Below are 11,475 nucleotides of genomic sequence, written 5' to 3'. Positions count from 1 at the left end.
GGCTTTATGCTCGAGCCCCATCCTCGGAGACAGAGGTACCTGCAGGCTTTGCCTTTCTACTTGTGCTTCCTTCTGCCTGGGTGTCCCCTCTTCCTTCAGGGCTCGGCTCTACAGCGGGCCTTCCCGCCCCAGCAGCCAACCACCCCTGCTCTGTGCAGACTTGCTCTCACGGACGGCCACACAGGCCACCCAATGACAGGCGGTGTCTGGGAACGTGTGAGGTGTACACTGTGTCTGTCACTGGTGGGTGAAATGAGGACTCTGCCCTGGGATCCTGGAGCTGAACTACTCGTCCCTCTGCCCACCAGAACAAAGGCAGCCCCCCTCCCCGCCCCCCCCAATCATTCTGCAAGGCAGAAGGAGATCCTGGGAACAGAATTTATTGATTTTTCCCGAGTGCCTCTGGTCTGGCTTCTGCAGGCCCCTCTGGGCTCTTCTGGCCTTGTTTCTGGGCTGCGGCGGCTGCAGCTTTTAAGGCCCGTTTTTGCTTCTTCAGCTTTTGAACCTCCTGGAAAACCTGGGGGTGGGAGTGGCAAGACAAGACTTTGGAATCTTTGGTAAAGTCTCAGACACAGGGCGGGCAGGGCAGGAACTGGCTCCCTCCCCCATAGCAGCCCAGCCTTTCTCCATGGGGTCAGGGACCTGTGACCTCCCTGGGCCCACTTCACGCCTCCACCAGAAACAGAGGGCACCTCCTGCCAGCCCCCACCTGCCCCCGTACCCGAATGCACAGCGCTTTCTTGGCCACCGCGCGGCGGTGGGCCTTCCTGTAGTAGAGCGGGGGGAAGGTGTACTCGATGCCCAGCTCCTGGCACGTCTTCTCAAAGACGGTGTAGTTGGTTTTGCGGAGGTTTTTGAGCATCTTCTTCCTCTGGTCGATGCTCATGAGCAGGTAGCGCTTGTGGGCTTTGTCCTGGTAGAGAGTCTGTGTTAGCCTCAGGGCTGGTGCCCCTTTCTCGCTGCCCACTGCAGGCGGGTTTGTTAGCGCACTGACCTGCCTTCCTGCCACTGAGGTTGCTATCCCCACGGCACAGGTGAGCTCACAAAGGTTCATGCTCCTTCTCCGACTCACAGAAGGGTCTAAACTGTAGGTGCTGGGGCTGGGGCTGGAGACTGGATCCACTGCTCTGCTCCAAAATCCATGCTCTTTGCCTTACCCCCACCCTGGCAAACTGTCCGCTGGGGGGAAGGGAGACTCGGTGCTCTCCGCAGAGGTGCCCCCACCCTGCCCTAGCCTGGCTCCGTGCTGCAGGCACCTCTGCAGTCGGGTAGGTGATCTATAGGCCAAATGAATAAACCCGTCTCTGAGGAGCAGGCTCAGCCGGTGGCAGGCATGGTGCCGGACCCATCAGTACCCACAACCACGCTTCTATTAGAAAGAGCAGCAGCCATTTAATGACGGCAGCTCTGCCTCACACTGGGCTGTGACGGGGGCCTGAGGGTTAGGACTGTGGGCTCTGGAGCAAGACGGCCTAATTTCCAGTCCCAGCAGATCCCTTCCCAGTGGGTTGTCTCAGGAATGACAGCAGCACTCCCTGTCTCAACGATCCCTCTGTAAAGTGGGATAAAAAGATGGCTAGATAGCTCTGGAAAGGATCACGTTAGAAGGTTCTGGACAGGGTGGGAGAAAAATGTGGACCCAAACCCCACGTCATAGAGCAGGCCAGGCTTACTGATTGGCTAGAGACTGGTGGATGGTCCAAGCCTTTCCCCACCCTTCAGGTCTGGTAACGAACCCATCCCCGTGTTAGAATCATCAACCAGTGAAGAGTCAGAGCACAGCATCTACCAGGGACAAAGTACAGAGGCAGGAGAGGCAGCGGGAGAAAACAGGGCACATGGAGAGGAATGGGCTATGTCGGGGGTCACGGAGGGGAAACAAAGCATGTAAAACGGATGATCTGCTCTGTAAACCTTCATTCAGTTCACAATAAAAATTCACAGGAATAACCGTTCTCAGGGCACAATGAGGGATTTTGTCCGGGGCTCGGACAACCCAGGAAACACTTTCCCTTGGCTGGTATCTTGCGGAGTCCTTCCAAGCCCGTGGGCAGGTACTATTTTCATTTATTCTTACCACTTCTCATTGTGAATTGGGTGAAGCTTATCAATTTTGGTGAGCAAATTGGGTGAGCAAATCAATTTTCCATTCAACAACCCACACGCACTTTGTTTCATGGCACTGATTACAATCCTCACAACGTCACAGCACGCACCCCACATGCGTCGGTGCTCACTCTGCGGGTGAGAGACCAGAAGCCTGGCTGTGTGGAGCGACTTCCTCACACTCACACAGCACATCCAGTGGCAGAGCTGGGACCGGAAGCCCCGGCGGCCCTGCACTCCTGCACCTCACTGAGCGTGACCAAGCTCAAAAAGTGGAGCTCTTAGCCACAGGTGGCCCTCAGCAGGCAGAGGCGGTGGGGCGATGTGTGCTGCTGTGGGAGCCGTTGCAACCCCTGCTTCTCCCGCTCAGAGCCCTGCCAGCCTCACCTTGGCGCCGGCGCTCGGCAGTGAGGATGCCGGCGATTTACCTTGTGATGCTTCTCCATGTGCTCTTCGTAACTGCGGATCTTGACGGTCAGGGCGACAACTGAAAGCACACAGCAGAGGGTCAGAGCTGGGCACAGACGCGAGGGCGGCCCGGCGGCCTGGCCCGGCTGGCGGTGAAGGGATCGAGGAGGAGCAACCACTGATCTTCCTGTACAGCAGTCTTAGAATCCCCCACGGCACGCTCTGTGGTAAGCCCTCAAAAGACTCCGGATTCTTTTGCCTTTACAAGTCAAAGTCTGAGCTAGGGCACTTCATAAACCGGATGTTATCGTCCCCAAACCAGAGCAAACAGCACCCTTGAACTGGCAACACTTCAGAGCATGCCCGTGACATTCAGGAACCAGTCTGGGATGTCGGCTACCATGGTTAGTTACCCGACACTGCTCTGGGCGGCCCAGCCGAGGCAGCCCGAGACGTTTCTGCAAGTGTGAGAGGTCTACTCATTGCCTTCGCCCTCTCCTGCTTGCTGCTGTTCTGCCCGCTGTGCCTCGACTAAGGCCTGGGAGGACCCTTCCTTCAGGGGGGCAGTCCCTGGCAATCTGCACTGCAGTGGGGCCAAGGCAAACAGAAGGCACCTCCCAGGGAGGCTGGCACCACAGCAGCACCGACACTGAGTTCGGGAGCACTGCAGAGAGCAGCGGGCACCTTGGCTCTGACCACATGGTCCCTCCACACCACTCCAGGTGCAGAGTGGGGACAGAGCCCCGAGGACCCCCTAGAGCAGATGCCATGCTAGAAACTGGCATTCAGAAAACCAGATTAGTGAGAGAGCAGTTCCGAGCCCTGCGGCGTCTTGGCAAACAGGCCTTCCTGGGAACCTCCGGGATGGAGAATCCGGAGAGCTCTGTAAGCAGGCTGCTGTGGAAGTGGTCCCTGAGCCAGGGATTCAGGGAGCCAAGGGACCCTGCAACTTGTCTTCTCAAAGGGACTAGGGAGGAGCCAGGAGATGGGCCTGCAGCCTATTCATGAGGTTCAGTGCCCAGAATCATTCCCTGCAGAGCTCGTGTGGGTCCACGAGTCCATCCCACGTGCTCCCAGTGATCAGTATGGATAAGTGGCTCTCATAACAAGGGGGATGGTGGGGCTTTCGCTCACAGCCAATGAAGACCATTGTCAGTTCCAGCTCCTACAAAAGCAGGGGCCTCATCACCTTAGAACAGGCCCAGAAGCCTTGGCCCAAGAACCGGATTGCTTGGGCTTGAATCCTGGCTTTTCTATTGATAAGTTTGGGGGTTCTTGGGCAAGCCATGTAATTCTGTGCCCCAGCTTCTTTCTTTGTTCAATAAAGGGGTGCCCACATCCCCTGGTTTCCCACAATCCTATTGAGAGGTAGGTGACACTCTCCCTTGCTGTGTTCCCACAGCTGTCCGTTCCTGCCTAGGAAGCAGAGGCTTGGAGAGAGGGGCAGTGAGTTGCCTAAGCCCACATACTATCAAAAGTATAGTGGAGGGTGGGACCTGGGCACAGAGCTTGGCCTACCAATGCCGCCACCCCTGGTCTTCATGTTTCTCCCTTTTCCCCCTTTCCCAAGCCATATCTAGTATGCTTGCAGGTGGGGCTCCTGGACCAGGTGCCAGTTAGCAGAGTCCCTTCTTGTCCTCACCCCCGGGGGCCCCCTGACTAACTTCGAGCCTCCAGGGAGCTGGTGTCCTCAGGGTTTTCCACGACCTTGTTCATCAACAACTCTTGCTTGACTTTTAGCTTCTCCTTCTGTTGAAAAGAGAGTGACAGAGAATCTATGAGGCTCGCCACTCCAGGAGCTGGGCCTCAGCACCCCCCAAGACCCATCATGGTAGCAGTCCCTCCAGCAACTGGGTCCACAGGGTACAGGCCTGACATCACTGTGCATTGGGGTTGGCCTCTGACCAACCACATGGCGACTCATGTCTAGGTGAGTCCAAAGCTAAGGGTTTGATAGATGAATGCCCCTGTGTGCTCACTCATTCAGATATGTATTGAGCACTCGCTATTTTTGGGGTGCTAAGAGCACGCTGGGGAACGAGATTATCCTCCCTCCAGATGCTCTGGGGCTGACACATGCTAGGGAGTGGCAGTTTGAAAGATGCTGTGACTGGAAAAGCAAGGGGGTGGGGGGTGGGCATGCACAGGGGAGGAGGGGATTGAAGGAGGCCAGTATCTACAGCAGGCCACTCACCTTTTTAGCCATTTCCAAAGACAAGAGTCTTCTTACAACATCATCAACCCTATGGAGACATTTGGGGCGGGGTGAGGAGGAGGGAGGGCATGGCTCTCATTTTAGCCTGACAGGCAGGGTCAAATGACAGTTTCTTCCAAAATAAATCCGTCTCGCTGGGCTGGGGAGGCCCTGCCCCAGGACTAGAAGTCGGTGTGGCTGCGGCTGGTTGCACTGAGAACATGGAACGAGGAGATCACCAGAGGAAATAGGGGAAGTCAGCTCAACGGTTCCAGGCTTGTTGCAGGGTTATCACCAATGTAGCCAGGATACCGTGTGATCTGTCTTGAGACACTTCAATTCTACAATCGGTTTCTTCTCTAGTCACACGGCACAGATGGAGGGGCTGCCCTGCGCCCACTGCGGGGCAGGGGCTAAGCAGAAGGACCTTGGCCTTGGTCAAGCCTGATTCAGCCCTGAATTTAAAACCCCGCTTTACACACTTAGTGTTGTTCACACCGAGCAGCTTCCTCATTTAGAAAGTGGGGGCACAGGACACTATTTACCCCTCACAAGGTTGCTGTGCGCATCAAGAAATAGACTTCTACAAAGACCCAGGGCCCATGTGAGCTCCTTGGTATACAGGGTCCTCACTACGAGGACAGTTGAGCTCCATCGTCCCTGCTGTCCACTGACCCTCACCATGCTTGGGGCATCATAGCTTTGTTCTAATCTACAAACAAGCTTCAGATATGGCAGCCCAAGCCTGAAGCCACTGTCACCCTCCGCTCCCCTCCCTCCCACAGTGCCAATCCCCCCCAGAGAGGTTGCTTTCTGCTTACTTCTCAACTGCAGGGATGTTCTGGTAGTCCTTGAGCAACGTGGAAGGGGGTGGGTCATCTCCTTGGCTGGGCTGGACTGTGACTTGAGAAAACAATGCTTACAGAATTGATGTGTCTCAAAACAGGCAGGACTCTTGACAGACGACACCTGGGAGTCAGCTCTCACTGTCTGTCCGTCCAGCCCTGGCTCACCTCGCCACGCCCCCAACTACCTACAAGACACCCAGGCACTCAAGCAAGGCACTAGAGTAAGGTGACCAGATGTCCCAATTTTTGGCGTTTTAAAAAAGTCCCGATTTTTGGAATGAATGCACGACAAGTTAGGGAACGGTCTATTTGGTCCATATAGACCAAATTTTAAATCAAGAAGGCCCCGCCCCCAGTCAATGGTGTCCCGCTTTAAATCTGGTCATCTTACACTAGAGGTCTCTGGGATGTTCTATCTTCTGCAAACCTGGTGGCCACCTGCCTTCACCTTGCATGCTGGAGGGGAAGGCCTTCCCTAACAACCCCCACTTGCCTGCTCTTCTCTCACACCTGCTTGGCCCTACAGTTATTAGGTTCCCCACTGGGGTGGGTCGGTTCTCGGGGGATCAGGAATGGATAGGATTCCCTGTGGGTCCCCACAGCCCGCCTGGTTCATGGCCTAGACTAGAGGAGGCACTCCACAAATACTGTGGCAGACTGCAGGCGTGGGATACGGGGGTTGAGGAAAGAACCCCCAGCTTTAACCAGTTGTTGTCAAGTCAATTCTGCCTCATGAGGACCCCCTGCATGTCAGAATAGAACTGAGTGCCACAGGGTTTTCAAGAGCTTCAGTTTGTGGAAGTAGATCACCAGGCCTTTCTTCCGAGGCACCCCTGGGCAGATCCAAAGGGCCAAACATTCAGTTGATCTTTTCTGGGGCAAAAACTGGCGTTCAGCGTTTGCACTGTGACCTGGGGGCTCCCCACTGCTCTAGGATGTCTGAGGAATCTTAAACACTACTTGGCACAACAAACCACACACGCCACCTCAGAAGGGCCACCTGTTCTAGGTGGCCCTGCAAAAGGCTGACCACCAAGTTCCTCCCACGCCTCACTTCCACTCCCGCTGCGTCCCAGGCGCAGGGGTTTGTGACACGGTGGATTTGATGATCTACCCATTGCATCTAGTGGCTCTGTCTCCTGCCGCCGTCCCCTGGGCCACGCCATGCACCACGCCAAGCCCTCCTACCTGCTTTCTTGATGGCAAATCCGCGGGCGGCCTGGAGGAGGTGACCTACGCAGAAGGCAGGAGGGAGGACGCTGAAGCCCATCTCCGCTGAATTTCTCTGCGGCCTAGGGATTCCCTTCCTGCTAACTCAGCGTCCAGCCACTGCCTCCGTCTCCCACCTAGTCTCACTTCTCCCTCCACCCACTACCCTTTCTCTTTCACCCTGCCGCCGCCCTGCTCCCTATTCCCGCCTCCCGATCTCCCATTCCCCGAACCCTGCGTCCATACTCCCGGCTCCTCTATTTCCCGGCCCCTCACCTCGAGGCTGCAGGCGCCACTGGGCCGAGGGAAGTCTGGCCCTCACTCCCTCTGACACCCTAAGAACTGGGAGCTGGATCCCTGCTTGCGTCCGAACCGAACCCAGGGCCCGGCACGCTGCCCTCAGCATGCTGACTCCTGACCCCGACGGGCCGCGCCTCGGCCGCCGTCCGGTTACATGGGCGCCGCCATGTTGGTCTAGGCTCGATCAATCGAGTGCAGCGCGAACCGGCGCCGAAGAAGGCCGAGCGAATGGATTGAAGGAGCGCTCAGAAGATGATCGACTGCTCCGGGGGGTGTCGGGAGAGCTGGTTAGCGGCTCGCAGGATTGGGGTACAGCCGTTAGTCACGTGCAAAACAGTATCAAAAGGCCCCCAAACCCGAACTGACTGCTGTCGAGACTGCTCATTCTGACAGTGATGTGGAAACAGTAAATGTCCCTTTTTTTTGGGCGGGGGGCGGGGGCATGTATCCTGTCCTTAATCCTTCCTTATATTTCTGGCCTCTGTGATTTTGGGAGCTCCCACGGGCCTGACGCAACTTTCTTCTCCCCTCAAGTATTTTTTTCCCCTCTCACCAACAAATTCCCGGTCTGGCAACTTGTAGCTGGTGATCTAGGGTCTTGGGATCCAGCTCTGGGCTGGAATCTTCCCTGGCCGCGAGTGGAAGGCCCAGAGGGCAGGGAAGAACGTGTGTTTCCGGGGCCTGCCCTGCTTCCGCTGCGGAGTGGCCAGCGATTGTGAATTGCTGACAGCAGGGCTCCCATTTAGCTCACCGTTTACCTCCTGTGTGACCTTGTGGGCAAGTCTGTTTACCTTTCAGCTTGGGATGGGACAGCTGGACCCTTCTTTTAGGCCAGTGGTTGGCAACCTTCCTAATGCCGCGACCCTTTCAGACGGTCCCTCATGATGTGATGACCCCCCAACCATAACATTATTTTTGTTGCTACTTCATCACTGTCATTTTGCTACTGTTATGAATTGGGCGACCCCTGTGAAAGGGTCGTTTGACCCCCAAAGGGGTTGGGACCTACAGGTTGAGAACCACTGTTTTAGGCTGTTGAGAGGATAAAATGAGGTTGCGAGCAAAGCAATTACTGTGGGCAGGTATGTCAAAACACAGTGCTCCAAGATCTTAAAAGCCATGATTAAACAAAAATATCAACGTGAAGGTGCTATTTCTCAGCATATCCTAGGGCCGCACACTATGCAGGAAGAGTCTGCAGCCCTCTAACCCTTCCCAGCAGAATTCCCGCTCTTTGATTGACACCCTGCCAGAGGGCAGTTTTGGCGTCGTTGAGGGGCTCCGGTCATGCTGCTCTGATGCTCTTTTTGTTTGGGGAACACAAGTCGGAAGAGACAAGATCAGGGCGAAGTGGATGGGGTAAGGCTTCCCAACAAAGTCCTTGCAGGACACCCTTGACCAGTAGTGAGCAGCTGTGTTATTGGGCTGGCATGCTTATTTTTTTAAGTGCAACTGTCCTGGTATTTTTTTTTATCACCAATATGGTTTTCGATTTTATGACAAACTTTTCATAAGTCTCCATGATCACTCTGTGTCCTTCAAGAAACTCTGTTCATGATGGCCCTTTGGGATCCTCGAAAAACAGACGCCCTAACCGTCAGTAGATCCTGTCAGAAGTCACTGTTTTGATGGGACCTTTTTTTTTTAAGGCACCCCAATGAGACTGAGACAGACATACCACGGAGAGGGCTTGTCTGCAGTCATCCACTGATTGCACACACATGTTCCAGCAATTTTGTTTGGAATAGACCTGTGCATGTATGAACTAGGATCCTAGTAGTCATGTTTTTTTTTTTATTTACCGTAGTAATCATTCAATAAATATCAGCTATAACTATTAATATTTGTGAAATAGGGGCCGATCGTTCCTGAACTCTACTCACCATGTCCTACTGCACGCTGTGACAACCTTCAGGTACCACTTGCTGTTGTGTCGTCGTTATCGACATTCCAGTCGCTGTCATTAGAACAGAAGCTCACGAGGGGCCGGCTTGTTTCTAAATCTTTGCTGCCAGCCTAGGGCCTATTTAGTAGGTGAGGGTTGGCTGAGTGAATGACTAACTAAAAAAAAAAAAAAAAAAAAAGACTAACCAGGTTGTCAACTACGTCCACATGGAAGGAACCCACCCGTCTGTGTGATTCAAGGATTTTAAATGATAAAATCCAAATCCAAAGGAGGGAATGGTATTGGAGCTTGAATTGCGACCACCTGGTTGCATAGATGACAGTGGAAGCCCAAAAGCCATTTGCAGGGGCAACACATGGATTAAGCTTCCGGTGAATTCCCTCTGACTATAGTCCAGGGATGCGAGTAGCCTTGCCGTCAGACAGAGAACATTGTAAAGTCGATTGTGGCAGATGTAGTTAGGTTAAAATATAATAGCATTTGCTCTCCCTTTTGACCCATGTGAAAGTTGTTTGAGTTTTGAGTCTTTTTAAGTGATGGAGAACTAGACATGGATCAAACCTCTTGTGAATCCCTCCGACCAGAGATCAGGGATGTGAACGGCCTTGCTCTCATGCAGAATGCATCCGAAAGTGGATGATTCAAGATGCAGTTAGGTTAAGATTCAACACCTTATCACTGGTCTCCCTTCTGACACATTCTAAATTTGTTCTAGCTTGTGATATTTTCTGCTTTTTGATTGGGGTTAGTTTCTGTTTTACTTTGTTACTGTTGTTAGTGTCTTTTGAAAAAAATGGTTTCCTCTGTATGTGAGATCTGGGCTAGGTGAATCCAGAGACAGGAACCGGATGAATGGTTTTGGGGGGTACGGCTGGGGAGGTTGGGAGAGCTGGTAATGATGAGTACAAGAATGAAGAACATGTTCTACAATTGATTGTGGTGACGATGATTGTGCAACTCTTCTTAGTGTGATTAAACTATTGGATTGTGTGGTTTGTGAGTTATATGCCAATAAAACTTTCTCTTTTTTAAAAAAAGTAATGAATCAACAAATGAGCAAATTGCCGTGACTGCTATTGCTGGTCTAAGCTGGTGTGGAGTTGGCCCCTGGCCACATGGTGCAACGGAACAAATCATTGCCTAGGCCTGCACCAGCCCCGCAAGTGGCTGCGTCTCTGACCCGTGTGATCCACTGGGCAGTTTTGTTGGCTGAGTTTCTCAGGAGAGCATCAGCTCGTTCTGGCTGGCCTGTCTGGAAGCTTGGACAGCATGACAGCAGCACCAAGGCCTCCGTGGGTGGATGGGTGGTGGCTGCCCATTTGGTGCAACGTCTGGGGATCCAACCAGGAGTTCCCGTATGGAACTGCTGTATGATTCCTGTATGGAACGCTGCTGCTCCGACTGCTGGGCCCGGAGGGGAGAACAGACCAGAGACTCCGGCACGCTCAAGTTTCTCAAAAAAGAACACTCCTTTAAAAGAACACAATGGCCGAAACGAGTACACAAGGCCAGTGGGCCGGACTGGCTGAGACAAAGTGTGCAGGCGCCCTGGGAGGTGCGGCCCACAGAGACAGGACGTTGCTGGTTGTAGGGTGGGCCATGGGGACCTGGGAGGATAGGCAGGGCCAGCAGGAACCTCTGGGTTTTTGGGGGGCTGAAGTAGGGTTCAGCTGGCTGACTTGACTGTCTCCTCGGAGCAGCCCAGGCCCCCTAGGGGGCAGGTCCCGATGGAACAGTTCCAGGAAACCCTAGAAGCCTCACATCCCCTCCACCCCATGGACTCGGAGTCCCTGTAGCAGGGGGAAGTCGAACAATGGTCCAAAGACACAGTCGTCATCCTGGCTTGGGGATGGGGGCACTTGGACCCCCAGAGGGCTGTTCTGGAACCAGAGGTTCTCATAGGACTTGGGGCTAGGGGTGAGGCCCCCTAAGAGGGGCTGGGTGGAGTTGCAGCGGATGTAATCCTCTGGCCCCGGGCTCGTGGGGCTGCCCAGCACCTGCCCGTAAAGGACTGGGTCGTTGGTGCTAGACTGGGTCTGGGTCTGGGGGCAGACTTCTCTTGGGTCCCCCTGAAGCACATAGGCCTGCACCAGGGTGGGCAGGGAGCAAGTCCCTGAGCTGTCACTGGTCTCCCAGGGTCCTGGCTTCTTCTCGTCCTCCTCCAGCACCGTGATTTTGGCGATGGGATGCATGCCGGGCTCCCAAAGGCTGGGCAGTTGGAAGGTCTCCTGGACACAGGATGTGTGGTGAGGAGACGCTAAGTTTCTCGCTGTTTGCCCCAGGCACTGCCCTTCCCGAGGTCAGCCAGGGGTGGGGTCAACCCTGCTGCTTGCCTGGAACTCAAAGTACCCTTTCTGTGTCTGATGAGTGCTGGGCACCCTACAGACAACCCCCGACCTCCCACCCCTACCCCCACCCCCACCCCCACCACACACACACAATGACTCTTGGGCTCAGACAGGCAGAGCTGGGTGCAAGACTCAGGCCCGTTTCACTCCAGAGGA

The 11,475-nt window shown here is 54.4% G+C and overlaps 2 protein-coding genes across 2 annotated transcripts in view; both read right to left on the bottom strand.

Moving 5' to 3' along the window:
- Nucleotides 1-364: 364 nt before the first annotated feature.
- MRPS15 (mitochondrial ribosomal protein S15) lies at nucleotides 365-7,215 on the bottom strand. The gene is made up of 8 exons (XM_045299185.1): nucleotides 7,042-7,215; nucleotides 6,745-6,789; nucleotides 5,530-5,611; nucleotides 4,709-4,757; nucleotides 4,179-4,263; nucleotides 2,535-2,593; nucleotides 722-913; nucleotides 365-517 (listed from the first exon to the last, which is right to left on the bottom strand). Exons 1-8 carry the CDS (start codon nucleotides 7,169-7,171, stop codon nucleotides 380-382), a joined length of 780 nt encoding a protein of 259 aa, XP_045155120.1. The 5' UTR covers nucleotides 7,172-7,215; the 3' UTR covers nucleotides 365-379.
- Nucleotides 7,216-10,421: 3,206 nt separating this feature from the next.
- Nucleotides 10,422-11,475, bottom strand: part of CSF3R (colony stimulating factor 3 receptor) — a 17,103-nt gene continuing 16,049 nt past the window's right edge. The window contains exon 15 of the mRNA XM_045298907.1: nucleotides 10,422-11,199. Within this exon, the coding sequence (XP_045154842.1) occupies nucleotides 10,729-11,199 (471 nt within the window). The 3' untranslated portion in view covers nucleotides 10,422-10,728. The remainder of the gene's footprint in view (nucleotides 11,200-11,475) is intronic.

This window comes from Echinops telfairi, unplaced genomic scaffold, assembly GCF_000313985.2.
Source record: "Echinops telfairi isolate 266 unplaced genomic scaffold, ASM31398v2 ScPeMD7_7457;HRSCAF=8495, whole genome shotgun sequence".
Classification (NCBI taxonomy): domain Eukaryota; kingdom Metazoa; phylum Chordata; class Mammalia; order Afrosoricida; family Tenrecidae; genus Echinops; species Echinops telfairi.
Note: the sequence above shows the minus strand (reverse complement) of the source record. Positions and strands in the feature narration are given on the sequence as shown.